Genomic DNA, 21,729 nt, shown 5'->3' on the forward strand with positions numbered 1-21,729 from the left:
CCTGGTGCCATAGACCCTTCCTAGCACAGAGGTCCAAGGGACAGGAGACCTCTGTCCTCTGGTGAAACCCCAAGAGCTGCCTGACACTCAGCATGGCATCAGCTCAGTGCAATGATTCCTCAGAGCCAGTGAGCCAAAACTACCTCCCTGATGTTCCCCTGCTCCAGCTTGGAGCAAAATCCGCTGCTGGCCCCGGATGAGGTCGTGCTGGGAGCTGAAGCCAACAGCTGGTGGAGGAATTAGGTGGGCAGCACAAAGCTCCTCATCACATCTGCCAAGAAGGGAGCACACTGGAGGGCAGATCCAGACTCTCAGGAACACGTCTCAATGGAGCCCAGAGACTCTGCATAGTATAATTGATTATGCACATATATTTCCCAGCTGTAATATAGCTTTGAACGACACCAAAGCCAAGCTCTGACTTATTATTTATATTTTTTTTTTTCCCTAGGACTTGTCAGAAACTCCAGTCAGGACTAGTGCCTTGTTTATTAGGCACTGCACAGGCAGACACACACACAGAGAAACAGTTTGCCAAGTGCTTAAAGATCCCTCCCCATGGAAGACACCATCATAAACAAGAACGGCATGTGCTGCATGTCCAACTCCTCCAAAGTGCTCTCATTTTTAAATTCAGAGGCATCATGTAATTCAGCTTTACCAGGCATGCACAAGAAGACTAAAGGCTGCTGCTTTCCCTTCAAAGCGCCCAGCCTTTCTTTCAGAAGCCATGAAAGGAGGAGAACACAGTAGCATGGAGAAAAGGGCACTGATTTATATGTATCCTACCTGCTGCGTGTCAACATTAATCAAAGTGAGGCTGCTTGTTGAAATGGTCAGTTTTATATTCACGCCAGAAAACTGAAGGTTACTTTTGCCAAGTACAGAAGACAGAAACTTCACTGGAGGCTTTAAACAAAGAAACAACAGAAAGAGGCTGTCAGCTGAGTCTGTCAGGGCAGAAACGTATCAAAGTAAAGTAAATTTTATGATATCTTATTGAAAATGTCAATGGAGCAAGGATAATGGCTTGATCAAATGCAAATAGATCTTCTAACAAATATCAACTTTGAATACAATACTTACAGGCATGGTTTTTATGTCAATAATGGGGGAAAAAGTTTTAAAGCAAAATCCCAGTGAGCTAAATGTTATAGCTGTGTCAGTAATTCAGAACGTGTAATTTTCCTGCTGAACTCTGCTTCGTTTCCTAGGGATGAAGCATTTCTGAGTAATCAAGAAATTCTCTCATGTATTCATTTTTCAGGAGCATGTTCCTGAAAGGAGCAGGCTCCTCCCAAGCCCCACTGTTACAGAAGGGAATCAATAACTTCCACTGGGAAGTTGGGAATGACCCAACAGCAGTCACTGATGTTGCCCCTCACTGCATCCCAGTTATTTAATAAATGATGGGCCCATTAAACACTGCCATTTTAGTCATGTTTAATTTTTTTATATGCAAATAACAACCAGGTAATCCTCCAGTGAATGAGCTCCCTTTTGCTATCAAAAAGACCTCCTACAGTTTACTAGCCAGAACCTAAAACTTGTAAAGCACTGAGCACTGCAAAGACTGGTAGGAGCAGGAAATCTGGGCAAAGCATTAATCCTGAAGAAAATAAGGTAGGGCATGGCCTCAGCCCCAAACCAAGCAGGCTACACACCCTGCTACAAGTGTTTTCATGTTATACCAAGTTCACATGGATTAACGTGCACTAACTCCAGCATGGACTGAAGCCTGTTAGGGAATCATGTATCCAGCTTATTAAAAGCAGCTACAGAAAATAAATCGTTTGGCTAAAACAGTATTTACCTTCCGCTTTTTTATAGCTCCATTTGTACCTGATACAGCTTCACACAGTCGGCTTATTGCTTCCCTGCAAATAGAAAAATACAGCACAATCTGTTGGATCATTTCACATGCATCATGTGTAACAGGGCCGGCAACCCTGCGATTTATTGTTATCACCCCCCCTTATAAACACAAATCTTCTGGAAAGACTTTCACAGTTGTTTTTCTTTCTTCTTTCCTCCCACTGCTAAAAAAAAAATATATATATTTTACAAAATACAATGATTCAGCAGCCTGATCTGGGTTGATTCTTTTTCTTCGTAAAACATATCAGTTTCACCTAATGAAAATTTGTTTTAAAAAGAAACGCATCAACTAACCACAAGAAACTCCAACAACCTAATGCCTCCAAATCCTTTTTCTCAGTACGGTTGATAGGTCTCTTGCCTTAATCCTTCTTATTTAGAAGAACAGGGGCATGCTGAGTAAGCCCAGCTGGGTGCCCTGATTGCCCTTCTGGTGTTTGGGGGTTCTCTTTTTTTTTTTTGGAAAAAAAGGAGGTGTAATCAGCTTCTCCAGTTCTTTTTCAAATCTGAGGTCTCAATCCATATCTTTCCATCTCTGGCAGGTATGTCCCAAACTAGACGTCCTTTCCCAGCCACCCACTATTCTCTACAGGCGCCTCTCAGTCGGGCAGCAGAAGGGTAAGGCATAAAGCACTCACAGTGTTTACTGGTCTATATCAAAGACAGCTAAATTACACATTTAATATGACATAGTGGCACACTGCGCCTATTTTCCACACTTGAACAAAGAAAATTCTGATATATGCTCCAGCAGGTGACTGGTTTGGACATGCGGTGGAGCACTCACTGCCCTGATCAAGGTCAGCACAGCAGCTGGAAAAAAGCCTCTTGCTGGCAGTCGTAGGCTTTCCCCTGACTGATACTGACTGTTTTGAAGTCAGTGGAAAAATGGTGACTTACTGGGCTGGGACGTGCTTACCAAGTTTCTTTAACCTTACCTGGACATCGCGGTCTGACCCGCAGCCCCCGACCCCTCCAGCTGCCCCGGCCCTCTGCTGCGGGGCTGCTGGAGCGAGCTGCGCCGCCGTCCCCCGGTCACCCTCTCAGGCTTCGGTTCCCATATTCGGTGATTTTATTTTGAGGCTGTAGCCTCAGCCTTTCTCTCACGGCTGAATTGAGACTTGGGCTTTCAAGGGTTGGGATTTTGTTTTGTTCTTAAGGGGAAGGGAATTAGTTTGTTTAATCATTTGTTTATGTTATTGGATTATTATCCAAAGAGCTAATTAGGAAACGAGACAGTTAGGAAAGTTTGTCTGTTTTCAGATCCTGGTGTGTGTGTGGGAGGAACATGCCACTGGGCTTCATTTCCTGAGAAAGTTTTGGTTCAGAAAGGCTAAAAAATATCAGGGGACCACACAACAGTGAGAGGCTCCAGCCAGATATGTCCCAGGAAGCAGAGGTGACCTGGTGAGGAGTGTGGTTCCCCCAGGACCCCGTGTCATGCCCGGGGAGCAGATCAGACCGCAAATAAAGCCAGCACAGTGCCGGTGAACCACAGCGTTGCTGCTGCCTCCTGCTCAGCGCCCCACGGACGTTGCTACACTGATGGGCTATGTGCTTAAAGCGCTGAAGATCAGTGATGCTACATTCCTGTTAGAGAACATCCTGAGAAATTCAGCCTGGAGACCGGCAAAGGAATGGAGACCTCATGGCAAAATAATAAAAACGTAATTCATATGTTCAGAGTGAAAACAGCAGGGAATAAGAGGAGCCTCATTGTGGGCTACACAAGATGGGTCAGAAAGACAGCCTTTTAAACACTGCTTTTTCTTAGCCTTCTAAAGCAAAGCACTTCCCCCTGCACAGCTGAAAACACACTTTTGAAGAGAATTCATTATATCCTTCTTGTTTAGCTCCTGTTTTATTTAGGTGTTACCAGTAGAAAGGCCAAAACTAAAAAAAAAAGGGGAAAGGCATCCTGCAGGATGATCTTGCAGATTCCAATAAGCAACTTGGAAAATGAGAGCTCATCTTCTCATTCAATATTAAAGGAAATTAAAATCAGAGCCAAGACATTAAGGCTACCTGGAGCCTTCAAGTCTAGCTCTACCTAGAAAGAAAACCAGATACAGAACAAATTGGAAAAACAGGGAAGTCATCTATTTTGGTGACAAATGAGTTCTCGTGCACTTCAGGCAGCCCATGTGGAATAAGGAGTCATAGACAACACTGCCAGCAATGGACCTCATTCTTGTACAAGCCAGCGTGGTCACTGCCCACTTCACCACACTCGGAAGCACTTGTTCAGCAAATGGGAACCAAAAAGTAGGCAAATCATTTCTACTTAATAGTTTCTATTACCTCTCTTTGGTAGGGGAAATCATCTTCTCATAGACGTTTCTTGTTGCCTGTCTCTGGGTGGTTTTCCAGATGATCTAACAAACCCTCTCTAGTATTATTTCAAAGATGTGAAAAGCACCAGTTTGGTAACACCTTGCTGCTACAACTGAACACTTCTAACCTTCAGTCATTTCCACGGGGCAGGTGGACCTGAACTAGAAACTGCACTGTACACTAAGAAGAAAAGAAACTCTGGATACATCCACAATAACCTGAAATAGGATTTACCGTATCTGTGTTTTCTTCCTGGAAATCTGCTATTAATTCATTCTTACAGCCATTCATTTTCAATCACTTGCTCAGGGAAGTCTCTGCTTTTAGATCTGCCGGATGGCATATACCTGTGCGTAGGGCGCGCAGTTAATCGCCTTGTTCCTGGATGAATATGCAACCTTATGGGTTCTGACATTTGCTTGTCCGTTTGATATCTTCCAAATCTGAGGCAGTAGCAGAAAATGTGGCCTTGTTATTCCAGTCATGTTGCTGCTCTTTCTTTCGCTCCTCCTTGTCATTCATCCCAAAGCAAAACACTCTGGGTTTTTTTTGTTTTTGTTTTAAATCACCCTGAATGAGATAACTCCACTTGCGTGCTCTGCAGCAGCTCCTCTCGACCCTAGGAGCCACAGAATGAAATCGGGAGAACTGTGAGGAATTTAAATTCTTGTAGTTTAAGGCAAAGAAAATCTTGCTCCTAGACTCCTCAGGCATCTTCTGCCATTTGAAGTGGAATCACTGTCTGTCGGTACTGCAGTGCCCACACGATTACATAAACTGGTCATTGTTTCACTGACACAGTTTTCACTTTCTGTAGTGAATGGAAGAGATTTGGGTCAGCTCTTCTTGCCATCCTGAAAAACATTACTCTGAAGCACTTTGATCCCCTGGGTTGTCTGCAGCAGCGAACCTACCACACAGGTCCCGCTCCTGGCCCCAGCAGATGCCCATCCATTGCAGGGCGAGTTTCCCAGGGGTTATTCTGCTGGGCACCAGCTCAGTGAGGATCAAGGCTGGCACAGTTCTCTGGGGGCACCTCTGTGGGATCTGGGAGGTGGGATGGGGAAACAGGACCGTTCCTCTTCGCCTGGGACACCGAGGCTCCTGAGCACAGTGCTGCAGGCAGCTCCCCACTTTCTGGGCTGGGACGCACTGAGCTGGGACAGTGGCACAACCCCTATGTGGCTGAGTGCTGCAGGAACTGGCAGCACAGGAAATTTTTTGTTGCTCCCCAGAAAGCCTGGCCCAGCCCTGCAGGTCACTGCTCCCTCTGCCTGCTGGGTTAGCAGCCAGCCACTCAGCCGGGCTGTGGCCACTTGGCGAGGGCTCAGCAAGCTCTGGGGCAGGAGGGAGTGACAAGGACAGCCCCATTTTCGGCATCCATAAGCCTTTAGATCAGCTCAGTTGTACAGTCTACAGGTTTTCTCTGGGTCTGCACCTCTGGAGTGAAACCTGCGGCGGATGCTCTTCCCCAAACGTGCGGGAGAGCGCCGCACTGGCAGTAACAGTGAGCCGCTTTGTTTATTGTTCCCCCAAATGAGAGTAAAAGACGAGAGATGGGCTGATGTAAGCCAGTAAGCATGCCGTTGAAGATTTGCTTTTAAGCATCTAGGGCTCTGCCTACGCTATCTAACAGAAAGGGATTGTGTATCTCAACAAAGTTGAAATTAATCTTCCAAACAAAGTCAGCCTTCTTCCACCAGCCCTCCCCAGCAGCATGTTTCAGGCGCCCTTTGCCCTTCGCTGCCTGACCATTTTCACGTTTGCAAGTTAATGCCCTGATCTGAGATACAGAATCACTTTTCCCATAAATGCCCAAATATAATGACTAATAATACGCTTGATTTAACAGAAGTGGGAGACATGTAAGAAGAAAAGAGCTGAAGGGCTGGACAAGGGAAGTGCACGTCAGGGTCCAGCAAACGCAGGACCTGCCACAGCACAAGGGCGACAGCCCAAACACGTCTTGTACCGAGAACAGCAAGCACAGCACGTTTATGGGTGACCATTCAAAAAAATACAAAGCCTCTCAAGCAGAGGAACCTGTTACCCTTATTGTTATTTCTTGGTGTTGCTTTTGTCATCTACATGGAGTTTGGGATCACAAATTTCTGCAAAATGGGAGGGATGTCCTAAGAGCGTGTGAGTTCGGTCACAGGCAGGCAACGGCACAGAGCTGGAAAACTGCTGCAGGGAAATCTCCTCTGCCAGCCTCCTCACCGCACAGCTGCCGAGGGCTGAGGATGGAGAGCACCGCGGTGCCTGGCCCTTCCCTTGCTATGCTGGGGTCATTCGGCCTGATGGCCATACGGCATCTCTGCACCCCATGGTCTTTCATAGGGCTGGACAGGCCACTTTCTGCCTTCCCCAACCCTGGGCCTGGTAAGTGACTGAAAATGCAAGTCCAGCAAGAAACTAGAAAATACATCCTCCACACTCATCTCTTTTGACTCCTCACAGCACTTTGGCAAACACAAGTTTGTTGATCTTTCCAACATTCATGTGAGGTAGGTAAATAATATCTTTAATTTTAAAGATCAGGAGACTAAGAATGCAAATACATATAAAGCAAGGCAGGGAGCAAACATAATTAGAGACCCTTTCTACATCCCTTTAAAACAGAAGATGCCTCTTTGTTTAGTGAAATGCCATCGGAGTAAAAATATTTTTTACCCCCAGTACAAATAACAGAGATGATTAAAATGGGATCATTTCCAATAACTCCTTGGCTGGTACATTGTGCATGCCATCTATAAACTTACTCCCCCGGGAGAAGAATAGGGGAATAATCAATGTTATCTTCGCTCCAGTCAGCTTGTAATCGATCGAACTTTAAAGTTTGCATGCACGAGCTCAGCACTTCAGCATTCGGTTTGCAAACAGTTTAAGTTTTGAATTTCTCATGCACAAAAGAGCCCATTAAGGTCAGCAGTAGCATTTTTTTTTAAGTGACGGAAATATTTCCATTGTGAAGTTTTCACATAGCTCTGGTTAACAAAACCTTCCTATCTGGGCCACATTTAAGTTGGCAAGCTCTTGTCACACAGTAATTCATATTCATTCTTTTCCAGACAAACCATCCATAGCTCTGTTTTATAAGTGTAGCAGCATACGTTCTCCGTGTCTTGCAACCGGGAGATAACCTCGCTCTTTGGACGAGGCTGCTGAAGGATACAGTGGCTCGGTCTGAATGCGCCGGGCTGACTGGTTTGGGCTAAGTGTACAATGTGGCTCTTTTTGATCGATAAATGACTAGGCTGAGGGGAACTGGGTGAATGCATGCTTATGTTGATTGCAAATGTCAACAACCGCTGATTTTGAATATAAAACAAATCAGGCAGCTTTCGAGTGCAGTATATAGGCATTTAAGGGCTCAAGTTTTCCAGCTTCTTCCTTTTAGCTGATAAGTCTGGGAGCCAATAGGTAGATATGTAACACTTATCTCTTCATGTTCCTTTTCTTTCTCCAGCATTTCTTTGATACAAACACTTGAGGAAGCAAAAGAGCATCTGTAAATCATCCGCCTGCAGAAAGGAAGAGTGGGGCAGGCGCAGGAAGCCTCAACCACACTCCTGGCATCCTCAGCATGAACTATGCCAGAAAAATAGCTGAGGGGAGGAGGGAACATGTCTAAGGCTGGGCCAAAATACTCTGCACCCACCCAGCCCTCCAAAAAGCCTTTGGAGGTGCCAGGATGCCAGGTCACTGCTGGGATTGCCCGGCAGAGCATTTGCCCTGGCTGCTGGACCACGAGTGCATCCCAGCAGCATGCAGTGCTCTGAGCTGGAAAGAGGGGGCTTATTTTGAAAACTCAAACATTCCTGCACTGACAGACTTACAAGAATAAAGGTAAAAATAAAACTGGGCTTTTCTGTTCCTGACAGGACATTTCAACAACGCCACAGGTGCATATGTTAATAATCTACACCCAGCAATGGGCAGCAATCTGCAACAGAAGTTGCAAGCTTTTCGAAAGACCACAAAATATTTCACGTTTAAACCACATTCAGTTGTATCTGAGAGCGAAATATCCATCTTCTTCTGATTTGCAGCCTGGAAACTTAGGCCTGCTGTACAGTTGGAAATGGCTATATTTCAACATGTTTTCCTTGTAACTCTGCTTCCAGCTGAGCCTGGCCTTGGTGCAGATGGGGCCAAGCGATGCCACCCGTCTGATAAAAATTCATTAGATGACCTTGCTAGACTGAGGGACTGATGGCACTTTCTGCATCAGGTGTGAAGCAGCATGGCAGACAGGCCTGCGAGCATCCAGGCTCACCACCTTGGCCCCCCGCAGCCGTGGCAGCCCCAGCAGATTTACCCTGTGTCTTGAGTGAGCGGAGCAGGCAGGGCTGAGCCCACGGGCATGGCCTGCCTGCTGCTGGTAGCCAGCTAGCTGGGGATGTCTGTACCGTGCTGTGACTGCAGGGGGAGGCTCTCTGCATCCAGAACAAGAATTGGGAGAGAAATTAGGTCTGTGGCTGAAACAATTCCTTTTCCAATGCAAATAGCCTATTGTAATGACCAAATAATTCAAATCATCGCTTGGGAAAAACAAAACAAAACATGCAAACTCCTATTCAAAATTGTCTCAGAGCTTGGCATGCACCTTTGGCTTTATAGAGAAATTAGCGCTCGGGCTTTTCATTCTTGGGCTGAATATCAGTTTGATACCGCCTACCTGGTGACTTGCGTTCGCGTGCCAAAGTCCAGGGACCTCATTGACTGCAGCACTTCAATACAGCCCATGTACTAGGGAAAAGAGAGAGACAGAGGGAGAGGAGGACTTTGTTAATATCTAGCACACAGGTAAGAGGAGGATCAAAGAAGGAAGCAAATGTGATTTCAGTCCACTAAGTATATGCAGAATGACAGTCTAAATGGAAAATCAAATCAGCTATCCTAAAGCTGCTTCCTAAATAGATCTTGTTTTATTGAAAAATGTAGAGAAGAGCAATAAAGATACCAGTGGCTTCAACAACACAGCACAAAAAACAGGTAAAGCACTCTGGGGACACAAAATCCGATCATTCCTTTTTTCCAGTTCTGCTTATTCTCACTGATTAGCCCGTGGCACTGAGCTGGGAGGCATACATGAACGTTGGAGGGAAAGTCCCCAGGAGCAGAGGGGCTCTGGAAGCCCCACGGGACCGATGCACGCAGAGCCTCCATGCAGAAGAGCTGAACGTCCCTTCAGAGCAGCAGGAGGCATTACTAGGCCTGAGGAAAACCACTGGCTCCATGCTGCTGCACGTCTGATGACAAATAACCTCTGCAGAAGATGAAGGAGCTAGAGTTGCAATTCCAGCTCATAGCAACAGGCCTTAAAAGCCTGCACTATAAACTGACCTGCTTTAAATTAGAGGCTGACTCCCACATTTCTGTTGTATGGGGCAGAGCTGGGGGCTTTTTCTATACTCATCTGGGATTTGCATAGGACTAATTTTCAGAAACATCAAGAATGTGATGGGGTATCAGCCCATAGACTCCTCTGATGTTATGTACAAACCTATGGAACATTTTCATCTCAGTGAAGTGTGCTAGGCTAAGTCTATCCAGTGAATTTACCTCTCCCAAAACATATCTTACTAATTCTTCCAGCATTTCTGTTGATATCCATCTCTCTGCTGTTGAAGCACTCTGACATCTCCATTTCACAAGGCTGGCATAGGTCTGAGTCTCTCAGTTTGCATGCCCTGTTCCACAATGAATTCTCCTGGAGGGAAAAGGGCTTTCCAGAGCATCCTGCAGCGCTCACACAGTGCCCGTGGGCTGCAGCGACAGCCTGCCTGTGCAGACCTCTCCTGCAGAAAGGCGAAGCCTCTGGGATACAGCAGACAGCCTGGAAATCCCAGGCAGGGACATGCATGCTCTGTCCTCTTGTTCTGAATGGATGGAGGAAGCACTCTGTCTGGAGAAAGGTACTGTATTTGCCTCCTCTGCTTCACTTTGCCTGTGAATCAATGCTTCTGCTGGGCCATTCAGAGGGGGGTGGATTTAGGTATCTGATTCAGCTTTGGCGACTTTCAGAAATGAATGTGTATGTTAAAAAGAGAACGTATGTGTGCAGTCAAGCAGGGATTCCACAACAATTGTATTATCCCTATTTTGGTTTCTTTCCAGATAGCAATGTAACCCTTGGGAGAACTCCAGAATTAGGTCAGAGCCCTGGAAGGACATCAATAAGAATCTGAAGGGTAGCAGAACCGCTTCCCTAATGAACATTTAATGACTTTGTAAAGGACTCTGAGAGCTATCTTACTTGTTAAAGATATTCCTGCTTAACGGGAACAAAGCAAATGTGGAAAACATGTCTAGAGCCTCAGCTTGTAGCACGGCAGAGACCTCTGATCCTACACTATAAGGTCAAGCATCCTGTGAGCTGGTTGGCTCCTCTATCCTTGAAAAAAGAAAGATTTAGAGGAGTAGGTGAGTCATATGCTGATAAGTGAGTCCCCATTGCATCCTGAACAGATGCGTGGGAAGCTACTCTAAGCAAAGATGAAAAATCAATATTAGGTTTTTGCATAAGTGACCCTGAGTGAAGCTGAACTTATCAATGATTCACAAAAGATCTTTTTTTTTTTCTTTAAAAGCCTGAGTAGGGAAGTGCATTAACATGGCACCTCACTGCATCCCTCATTTATTTTAGCTGCCGTTGGTTATCTAAACCAGCACAGTTAGTAATGGCTGGACCTTCACATCTCAGCAGGAGGGCGCAGAGAACCAGCAGAGCCCTGGGCAGGGGGACGCCACAGGACTGGGGCTGAGGAAGTTGGGGTCACAGAGCTGGGGAGAAGCCATGGAGCACATAAAGGACAATGGGATACCAGAAGTCTATTCAAGAAAACAAAAGACACCCTCCGAGGAAGAAAAAATAATTAACAAATAAACAAGGAAAAGATTAACCCCTCCATAGCCGAGTCCAACGAGCAGCATGACCGGTGTACAAGAAAAAGGGGAAGGCAGGAGACAAGGGCACCGCCTGTCTCCGAGACTTCTCCTGCACCTGCACTCCAGTTCAGGTGGTGCCCCTGCTCCCCATCCTGTATACCCCAAACAGCAGCTCCCACAAAAAACTAGTGGGCTCACCCAGGGTTGCAGGGTCGAGGCCAGCTCCCGCTTTCCTGCTGCAGGGAGGGTTAAGCTAAAGCCTTGGCAGGGCAGCAGCCGCGGCTGCCCTCCCACAGCGCCTCGGCAGAGGCAGCCCCAGCCGCGCACAGCCCTCGCCCCAGCCCAAGCTATCTGCCAGGCGTTTCTGCAACATGGCAATAGCGATATCGAGAGTTCAAAGGTGGCGTCCCCAGAAGGGAGTTCATCTTCCAAAGCCCCACAAAGAGGAGTATGGCTCAGCTTCACTGAGCTGCTGCGGGAAGCTGGGGGAAACTGGACACAGGCGCAAGGGTGCTGTAACCAGCCCAGGGCAATGAGCACAGATATAACTGCAGAATTCAGCTACCTATAGAAAAACAAAATGCCAACACTGAAACAAGCCGAGTCCTAAAGACTTGACAGCACCAATGAAAGTGGATGCTGAACCCACTCATCTGTCAGCAGCAGGATGGAGAGCTCTTGCCAGGATGAGCAACAGCTTGGGAGAGGAGAGGGAGAGGAGAGGACTCACTGGCCCCTGCTGGAAAGGGAAGGGCTCCTCTAGTGCACAAAACTGTCCCCCATCTCCCTGCAAAGGGCCAGGGAGAGCATCGGCACCGGGGGCTGCTTCATCTCTTGGTGTTTGAACTCGGAGGGTGACCTGGGGCTGGCTGCTGTTTCCCCACACCACCGGGATGGTGGGAGGTGGCGGGGAGAGAAGGCCAGTTACTGCAGATACACACATCTTTTCACATCTGTTTACAAGAGATGATGGAGAGTGACTGCAAACAGGATGAGGGACTGTGTGGGAGGAGATGTGAGGGCACCAGGCAGGGTCCGTTTGAATAAGCTTTTCAGGCACCCTCTAATCCAGACCCACATCTCATTTCATTCCCTGCAATAACGCAGTTAGTGGCTCCAGCTCCAGCTTGAATGACAGCCAGTGATTCACCCGCAGGAACGATACAGGGAGCAGCGCACAGAGCTCCTAATTAAACAATACAGCTGCAGCCTTGCAATTTTACCTGTTAGTTAACAAGCATTAATTCATGTGTAATGCCAAGAGCAGCTCCTACAGACCCCATGGCCGACTAACAAAGAATCCAGGCGAGAGGATTTGCTTGCAAAGGCAGTCAGGTAACATGCTGCCACTAAACAGCCTCTGTCCAAACACATATGAGACTAGGTTCAAATTCCCTAAAAACATAACACAGCCACCTGGGCTGAAACCCACCACAAGCAGCAGTGCTGTGTGCACATGAGCATGGCGGGGAGCTAACTCCCATGCACGCATTTCTTTTCCCAGCACTGCTTTAACAAGGTGCTTTTGAAGTGGGGGAAAAACCATTTCTGAGCTTCCCACCACTCTCTTTCCTTGCAGGCAAGGGCTGCCCGGGGTGGGGGCTGCAGCTCTCTGCCATGCAGGGCAGCAGCAGGCGAGTTTTGCTTTGATTTGCCTGAATAACTCACCTCTAGCTTTGATGGATCTGGCGGGAAGGGAAACTGGGCAGAAGCGAGCAACAGCCACCAGCACGTGGCAGGATGATGGCACTGGAGTTATAAGGAGACAGGCCTCTGCCTTTTACACCAAGGAAAAATGACTTCTGCCTTTAACAGCTGTGGTGCTGCCCTCCCTGCGGCTGGCTGCCGGGCTCGCGGCCATGCTCTCAGGTGTTGCAACACCTGATTTGAGATCCCTCTGCTTTTGCCCTGGCAGGAAGGTGAAGCACTGGCCCCCCTCCACAGACAATGCTGGCCGCCAGCCAGGGACGCAGGGAAGGAGCAATGCACAGATCACTGTAGTTTTGGCAGGGAAGTTTTCTCAGCCCTTCCTTAGACGCTGCCTGTGGTGGCTTTTGGGCTGAAAAGCCACTTGTCCACTGGGAAGCAGAGACTGCCGCAGCTACCCGGGCAGCGGCACTGTGCTCCTGACAGCTCACAGGTTGAACTGCGCTGCCGACCAGCCAGTCAGCTCAGCTGCTCATGCTGCAACACACACCAGCATTTTACTGGGCCAGGGTCGGTGCTACGTAACGCCATTAGCAGCCACCAATCAGGCTGCTAGTGAAGAGCTTTGGCCTGGGTTTGCACCCTGCCGGAGACTCGACCGGCTTGTTCCTCAGCCTGAACTGTGCCGGCTTCCTCCAGCCAACACCAACCCCTTCCAGAGCCGAGAGCAAAGCTGGCAGAGCCTGCTCGCCCATCCCTCCCGAGGGGAGCGGAGAAGCGAAGGCAGCCCGCGGCAGCAGCCATGCTCCACTGCAGGCATGGGTACCCCCAGGGCACCAGCGAGAGAGCACAAAACCCAGGCAGAATGGGCTGGAAAACAGACTGGACACCTTCATGGAAGAAAAAAGCCCATTAAAGACCATTAAGCACAGAAAAAAAACACACTAGTGGTTTTTCAGTGCTAGCCTAAGCCCCTGCACTGCTATTTTCTGGGGATGGCAAGTGCCAGAGAACCCCACCTCATTTGCTTGCCCTGCTCTTATCTTCCTCCCAGTAGCAGCAGTGGTGCAGACAGACAGAAAAGCCCTTGGTCTGTCCCGCTCCTCCTGCCGACACAGCATGGCCTCTTCCCTAAGGGGCAGCAAGCTGTGGCTTTTTGTGATGAAGAACGGCTTTTGCTAAATGGAAATTTTCTTGGGAAATTTGACCCTTTCATTCGTGTGTTTTCAATTTGTAAATAAATTTTGGGAAAAGCCCAGGGAAAAGTTTGTAAATATACAGCCACACACACATTTTCCTTTTCTTTTTAGTTTTGTGCTGAAAAACCACTTTCTGCAGCGCTGTACTGACGCCAGGGCTCCAAGAGAATTGGTTCAAAACTGCCCTGTCCCCACGCTCCCAGCTGTGACAAAGCAAATGGCCTAAAAACGTGCAGGTTTCTGTTAAGAAGGAATTGCCCAGAGAAGCGCGTGGGCCTCGGAGGCAGTGCCGGCTGCGGAGAGGCGCAGCCCCTGGGATGAGGTGTGCACCGGTGGGTGCTGCGGGGCTGCCACACACCCCAGCCCGCCCAGCCCGGCGGAGCAAGCGCCACTCCAGCACCCTACAGCCCCAGCCCCCAGGTCACGAGTCACAGCTGCACCTCTGAAGCCATGAATCACCAGAGCCCGTCTCCTTCCTGCAAGAGCCCTGGCTGTACATATGCCTGTAGTTATTTGTTTACAACAGGCGATGCAGGGCGCTGAGGCCAGAGCAGCTCTCCGGGTGTGGTGTCGGGGTGCTGCACACCAGGGAAGTGGCTGCAGCTGAAACACCTCAATTATTTCCCTGCCCTGAGCGTGGGAGAGGTGCTGGTGGCTTCTGCGGACTGGCAAAGGGCTGCCCTGAACCCCCCGTCCCACACAGAGACAGGGAGCAGGTTCCCCAGGCTGACCTGTCGCACCCTCCATGGAGGAAAGCAGGACTGTGCTGGGGACGGGTGCCCACGTGCACTCTTTCAGGATGTACTTCACATTGTTCTGAACTCCTACATTAGCAGTAGTCAAGCTCCTTTTACTCTAGAGACTAGCAACTGATGGCACATATATACATATGCCAAACTGCTAGCAGATCGACCTATATATTGGTAAAACTCCAACATATCTATTCTTTATGACAAAGGATGCTACAAATAACCTGAACCATATTATTTCACTATAATACTATTATACTTTAAAATATTTGGCAATAGCATTTCCCTTCCATAGGGAGGCTTTAGTTAAAAAGCACATCTATTTACTAATCTGAACATCATCTCTCAAAGACACGCATTATTGATTTAAGCTCAGACACAGAGCCTTACTCCATGTTAGGTCCAGTAAGACCATCCTGCTGGTTCTCACTGGTCTCAGAGGGGCCACTGGTGCAGGACAGCGCTGAGAGCCAGGTCTCATCCTCCTGCTCAGGAGCAGCCACGTCCCTGGCACTCCCCGACAAGCAACAGCAAGGACAGCAAGTGCCTCTTGGAATATTCCTCAGGCTCATCACAGCCTTAACGAACACCGGCGGGAGACACGAGTGCCGCAGCCTCTATGGGCACCATATAGAGACAACCTCAGCTCCAGGTGGGCGGCGTTGTGGGAAGGCAGATAATGGGTAGAACATGAACAAGGACAAGGTAAATATCCATCTTGTAAATCCTGCAGCAAACTGCTTACAAAGTATGTTTTTGAAAGATGACAGTGTGGGAATCAGAGCCATCCGGGCTCCTATTAAAATATGAACATTTGGGTTCTGTTATTCACACAAGCATTTCAGGGGAAGAGGTGCCGTTACGGGTCTTGGCTTCCTTGCCGGAGCCCAGGTGACACATGGCCACGACACAGGTGCCCTGTCACCACCAGCCACGCACAGCCACAGCTGCCTCCCGGGGAGACGTGATGAGTCACGGCATCGCCTCTTCTTACACCAACCCCAGCAAGACAATTTCTGCCTCACTCCAGGCTGTAGGGGACAGCTTCTGCCCTAAGGCATTTCATTACTTCACCGTATTATTGCCTTTCTAAAATAACTGCAGATCCTCTCCACATAAGTATCAAATCCTCTTCAGACTCCAATTAAGCTTTTAAGGCCAAAGATCGCCAGCAGCAGCAGTCCCTGTAACATAGACCTGACTTTCCTCCTCAAATGGTCTCTGGGGAGATCCAAGCGACCCTGCACCCTAACAGGGCGCTAGAAGCTGTGTGAGGACAGCAAGTGTCTCCAAATGCCACAGGAGGGAGGGCGAGGGCCAGGGCAAGGGGGTAAGGATTGGGAGGATTGGGTGAGGATTGGGGTAAGGATCGGGAGCAGCTCCCACAGCTGCCCAGCCACTCAGCCTCCCGGCCCTGCTTTGCCTCTGGGCAAGACCATCCCACGCTCCTCCGCACTGCAGCCCTGTGCCCCTGGCTGCTTCCCAGCCCATCTGAGGCTTCATCGCCAGCTCCCAGAGAAACCTCGTGGTCCCTGGGGAAATGAGCTCCTTGCCCATGCTTTGATGCTGAGGCCCCAAAGCCCGCAGGCTGCTTATTTACCAACTTGCTTGTTATTAAAGGGGTTGGCTGAAAAAAAAAAAAAACCACCAGGAGTTCAGCCAGGACACGTTTTGGTGCACGTCAGCAATGCTCTTGCAGCTCTCCTGGGACTGGCTCCTGCAAGCCCACAGCTGCAGGAGCAACAGTAGTGGGATGATGCAGGAAAGATGCAGGGAAACAACACTTCCCCACTGTGCTGGGAGGGTCCCACCAGCGACCTCCTTTCAGAGAGGTTCCCCATGAAATGTCCTGACTTCCAGAAAGACTGGCAAAAAACCATACTGGAAATGCAACCTGGGGAGCAGCAGGAGGGGACGAGCCCTTCCCCGCTTCACAGGACCTTCCCGTCAAGTCCTTTCTGTTTTTTGCTCTTCTGCCTTTCTTGCTCATGTGCTCCCTGGCAGGTGACACCTCGGTGCCTCTGCTCTCAGCCCTGGGCCACAACAGAAACCCGGGAAATTCCCCCTGTGCTTCATCCTCTCCTCCCTGTGCCAGAAACTGAATTGTTTAAGCGTGCCTCTGGCATTAGCATCTCAGTATTTGAATCCCTACAGGTACCTCAAAGCCTTAATCACGAGCTCTGCTGCATCGGGTGCTGCTCAAACCACAGCACACGAGGCAGATGCTGCATGGCGGGCGCTGGGGAGCGCGACACCATCCGTCAGCGCAGGCCTTTCTGGCCAAAATCGTAGCACCTGGAGCTGTGGTGGCCCTTGCACTGTCACTGTAAGTCACACCCTACGTGCTCATTCACCTATTTTAGCAGCTTGCTGGTGTCAAAACCTCAACTGCTCACATTAGTACTAGAATTTAAAGAAAAGTAAACATAGAAGGACACATATCAGTGCAATGAAAAAGCGCATCCCCTCCCTCCACCTGCTGCACCCCGGGTGAATGTCCTGGGGCCTCCTGTGGCTCTGCTCACAGCAGCTGGTGTGTGCTTGGACACCGTCACCTTTCAGCCAACGTCCCATCAAAGCAGCTGTGCCACCACTGCTGGATGCCAGGCAGGCGTCTCATTCCTGCTTGGGGAAAGGTGAACACAGCTGTTTCCCCATGCTGCTCCTCTCCCCTCTGACTTGCCTGCCCTCCTGCTGCAGTTGGAAAGGGATTGATTGATTTTTCTGGGCCTTGAACCTTTCTTTAGAATTTCCTGCTTGCGAAACATCACACGGGAGACACAAATTTTGCATGGCTTATGGCTTTTTTACTCCTTCTGGCACATTTTGATACCTCCTGTACACCAAACTGAGAGCTTACACATACACACACACACGCACGCACACACACTCCCTCCCTCTCTCAGCACCCTGCCTGCAGCCCACCAGGAAGAACAGATGCTGGTTAATAACCCCTTGTACAGCTTGCTCCTGCGGTCCCCCTTGCATGTCAGGGACAGGCACAAGGGCTCCGAGAGCTACAGGAGCCCTTGGCCAGCCCAGCCATTACATGAGTATTTCTGAAGCAGGTTTCAGACCGCTTTCTCTACCGTTTCCCCGTGGTCTGCACTTCTTCCCTCCATGCAAGCAGCGGGCAGTTTTTGCCTGGGAGTGCTTCTGACAGATGAAGCATAAGTAATAAAATGTGCAGGGTCAGAGGTTCAGAGCGTAGAGAAGGAAGCAACGGCTAGCAAACAGCGAGGTCTGGCCACAGAAATATAAGGTCCAGAGAGGAAAAGAAAATTAGAAAGCGCCCAGGTGTGGCAGGGGTAGAGGGAGCGAAAGCACCAAGCCCAGGAGGCATGGTCTCCTCTCAGCCACCAACTGCTAATTAGAAGATGATACCCACCAACCCCAGTCCACAACATGAAAAATACCCAGAAAGGCTATTTCAGGGTGTCTTCTGGAGAAATAGGCAGGTTTTTCCATGCCCCATCATTACCAAGAAAATTAGACACAGCCCTATAGCATCAAAGGAGGAGGGCAGCTTTTGCATCTTGCCTGCTCACCTCCCAGCGTAGGAGGCATGGGGGAGAGGTGCTCCAGGCAGCAGTAGCGGTCCCAGCAGCTCCTCCACGCCCTCCATGACAAACATGTCAGCAGCGTGGGCCAGCGTGCACCTAGTGCCTGGGAGCCGCTCTGCGAGGGACAGGAAATCCTTTTCGTGGGCCTCCTTCTCCCTCCAACATGCATTTCAGGCCAGAGCAACCCCTGTTTGAATTGCAGCTCAGCTGCACTCCTCAGAGAGTCTAAAGATAGCCTTTTGGAAATGGATGTTGTGTTACCTCTGGGAGCAGCTGTGGTCCTTTTAACTCCCTCAGTTCGACACCACAGCCCTGCGCACAACAGGAGACAGGAAATATACGGGAGAAGTCAGTGGTTTGGGGCACTGGCTCCAGGAGTGGGAACACAGAGGTCACCCTGCAGCCACCTACACGGTTTGCTTTGTCAGAGAATGGAAACCCTGTGAGAAGCACTCACCCGCACACCGTAGGTCGTTCCCGGCTCCCCCACATTTTCACCGCTCTGCGCGAGGCTCCTGTCCTGCCTGCCTGCAGGAGCGGCCTCCTCAGCTCCCTGCACGGTGCAGTCACCCACCAGCTTTGGGGTTAGGGCCAGCTTGTCCAGGTCAGGCTGTGGATAAGAGGCCGAGAGGCAGCTGATCTCGGGCGAGGTTGGGCTGCTCGGGATGGTAACGCACTCCGTGAGCTTAATTCTTGGCACCTCTTTCGTTCCCAGGCAGAAGCTTTTCAGCCCGGGCAGACTGGAGGGGTTGGCAAGTTTAATGTTAGCCATCCGGGGGATCAGCGTGCACAGGGTGGTGCAGGTGTCCTGCGGCCCCAAGGAGACATCTTCCGTCAGTAAATTAGGTGTTGAAGAATGGGAAGAGGAGGAAGAACCTTTGATGTTTAAAGACGTATTTTGCGTACCTTCTTCTAGGGATGTTATCGAATCATTCCTGAATCGGCTGTACTTAGCCCTGTGCAGCATTCCTGGATGTCTGAATAACCCTACATACAGGACGTGTCCACCGAGGCTCTGCTGGCTGCGTTCTCTCATAGCCTTGGCAGTTCTGTAACTGGATACTCTTGCATAAATTGGCTCTTGTAGATAAATTACATGGAAATCAGGCAAGTCAAACAATTTTAAAAACAGAAACCTATTGGATAATTTTGGTGACTCCCTCTTGAGTGGTTTATTTTCCTCAATGGACGAGGCTTAAAACTGCATGGACATCTGGTATGTTGTAAGCAGTAATGAAAGCAGCATACAGGAAAGCACATCGGTGGTACAGCACCTTAAGCTGAGGAGCCGCTATCCAAACCTGCCCTCATTCCTGCCTCAAGCCAGGCACTAAATCCCGCCTAGCTCTGAAGACTCACAGTTGTAGCATCGTTAACTGCGGAGTCCTGGCTGCAGCGAAAGCTCAAGCATATTCCACACAAAGCGGAGCAAGAGAGCTACAAGCTCAAACCCGTTTTCAGACCGGCCTGAACCCCGTAAGGTGCCCAGCTCTCTGCATTTCCACCGTCGGCTGCCCCAGAGGAGAAGAGCATCCCTGCGCTGCGACGCTGCTGCCCCGCCGTCAGGCACGAAACCAGTATTCTGAGAAAAATACTGAACGGCGCCGGCAGCTCTCGGCGTCAGTCTCGCTAATTCTTGCTGCAAAGTCCTTCAGCACCATCATCCAGAAACAACCGAATATCCCTGCGCCTCCGGCGCTGTTTCCCGCAGAGCCGCGGGGCAGCAGCTCCGCAGCGCCCGAGCCGCCCCCGCCGCGCCAGGCCCCGCCGCAGCACCGGCTGCCGCCGCTGCCGCTTTTATGAATGAAGTTTTTGTGAATGAGGCTCGGCGCGTGCAGGCGGGCAGCGCCGTGAATGGCGCTCGGCGGGCGGCCGCGGCCCGGCGGCCCCCGGGGTGCGCCTCGCAGCCAATCGCCGCCCGCCGCCGGCTCACGCGCCCTGAGCGCGCGGGGAGCGGGGGGGGGCCGGCAGAGGGGCGCGGGGGCGGGCGGGCCCCTCCGGACGGGGCCGAAAATCCCTCAGAAGCCCCTTTCCGCGGCAGGGCCCGGCCCGGCCCGGCCCTTCCTCCTCCGCCGGCGGCACAGGCAGAGCCAGGGGCCGGGGCGCGGCCGAAGCCGGGGCTGCGGTGCCTGCGGCTGCCCGCCCGGCACCGAGGGAGCGACAGGCCCGTCCCAGCGGCCTCCCTGCAGCTCAGCTCCAGGCACCAGCCCCGGTGGGGAAAGCCCGGCTCCCCCATTGCGGGCACCTCAGGCAGCGAAAGAAGCAAGCTGGGTTTATTTATTTTACTGACTGAAAATACCTGGGCCCTCAGCACGAGTTACCTCGGCTCCGTGTGGGGTTTCGACGCCTCAGGCAGTGCGGCGGGAAGAGAAACGCAGGGGTCAGGTCAGAAGGGGAAAACCAGCACAGTGGCCTCGGTTCCTTCCATTAGCTGAGGTCTTTTCTCTCACTAGGTTTTCAATATTGAGTTCACCTTCCTCATGCTCACAGTGATACCGGCCTCATTCTCTCCGCATTTGGTGCTGTAAATCAGCTGCCGGTGGAGGAGGAGAGGCTGTGCTGCCCACTGCCCTGCCTGTGACAGGAGGAGAAAGTCATGGGCAGAGAGCTGGAGAGACAGAGCTCAACACAGCCGTTGCATTTGTTTTCTCTTGTATGAAAGCCGGTGTTAATCCTAGAAGATGCAATAGTTGCTACAATAAACTAGGGAAAACCCCCAGTCCAGACTCTGATAGTGAAACATGACCCAAAGAGGAAGCGGCTGCTTTTGAACCAACCCTTTTTGGGGAGGATGGCTCAGGCTGCTCACGAAATCAAACCCAAAGGCAAAACGTGGGCCAGCCACAAGTTACGAAGAGTGACTAATTTCTCATGAAGCTTTAATGATGGCTTTGAGCACAGAAGGATAGAAAATGTTCAGAAGTTATAAGGAGCACTATTGATTGTACCTAAAGCACAGAAACTCTCTTAGCATAAGCATTTTTCTTTCTTGACTTTCATTTTGACGCCATGCTAGAACACGACATCAGTGTGGCTGGAAGAAGCTGCCGGGATGGACAGGCCACGGGGCCCTTGCTGGCAAGGAGGAGGGCCTGGAGGGGGGGTGCGAGCTGTGCTTGCCATAGAGGGGACAAGGAGGACCAGTGTTCAGGGAGATGCTGATGCCCCCAGCTCCTGTCTCGGGGGACCTCCCAGGTTTCTCTTCTTACTGCCATGAAAAACATGCAACCAGACAAACTAAATTCCTTCCTCCTGTGAGATCAGCCTTACCGTCCTTCCCACCTTTTCTCTGAGCACACAGCGAGGGTCTTCTTGCCTTACAGCAGCCCCTCAGTGTAGCTGACAGCACCAGGAAAGGGTGGCTTGGTGACCAGGACGCTCCCCCACGCCTTGGCTGAGGTAGAGACTAGCTCATGGCCTTGGGCTGCCTCTGGCCTGTGCTGGTCCTCATCTCCTGAGCCCTCT

At 50.3% G+C, this 21,729-nt stretch overlaps 1 protein-coding gene across 2 annotated transcripts in view; it reads right to left on the bottom strand.

Annotated features, from left to right (window-relative positions):
• The window catches only part of SHC4 (SHC adaptor protein 4), a 34,411-nt gene extending 14,285 nt beyond the window's left edge, over window positions 1-20,126 (bottom strand). For both annotated transcript variants that reach the window (XM_087743770.1, XM_009470127.2), the window contains exons 1-4: window positions 18,722-20,126; window positions 8,894-8,964; window positions 1,814-1,877; window positions 790-909 (exon numbers count right to left, since the gene is read on the bottom strand). In XM_087743770.1, the coding sequence (XP_087599896.1) occupies window positions 790-909; window positions 1,814-1,877; window positions 8,894-8,964; window positions 18,722-19,300 (834 nt within the window). In that variant the 5' untranslated portion in view covers window positions 19,301-20,126. The remainder of the gene's footprint in view (window positions 1-789; window positions 910-1,813; window positions 1,878-8,893; window positions 8,965-18,721) is intronic.
• Between the last annotated feature and the right edge of the window lie 1,603 nt (window positions 20,127-21,729).

Source organism: Nipponia nippon, unplaced genomic scaffold, assembly GCF_047370975.1.
Source record: "Nipponia nippon isolate SJK-2023a ecotype South Korea unplaced genomic scaffold, ASM4737097v1 scaffold_9, whole genome shotgun sequence".
Lineage (NCBI taxonomy): Eukaryota > Metazoa > Chordata > Aves > Pelecaniformes > Threskiornithidae > Nipponia > Nipponia nippon.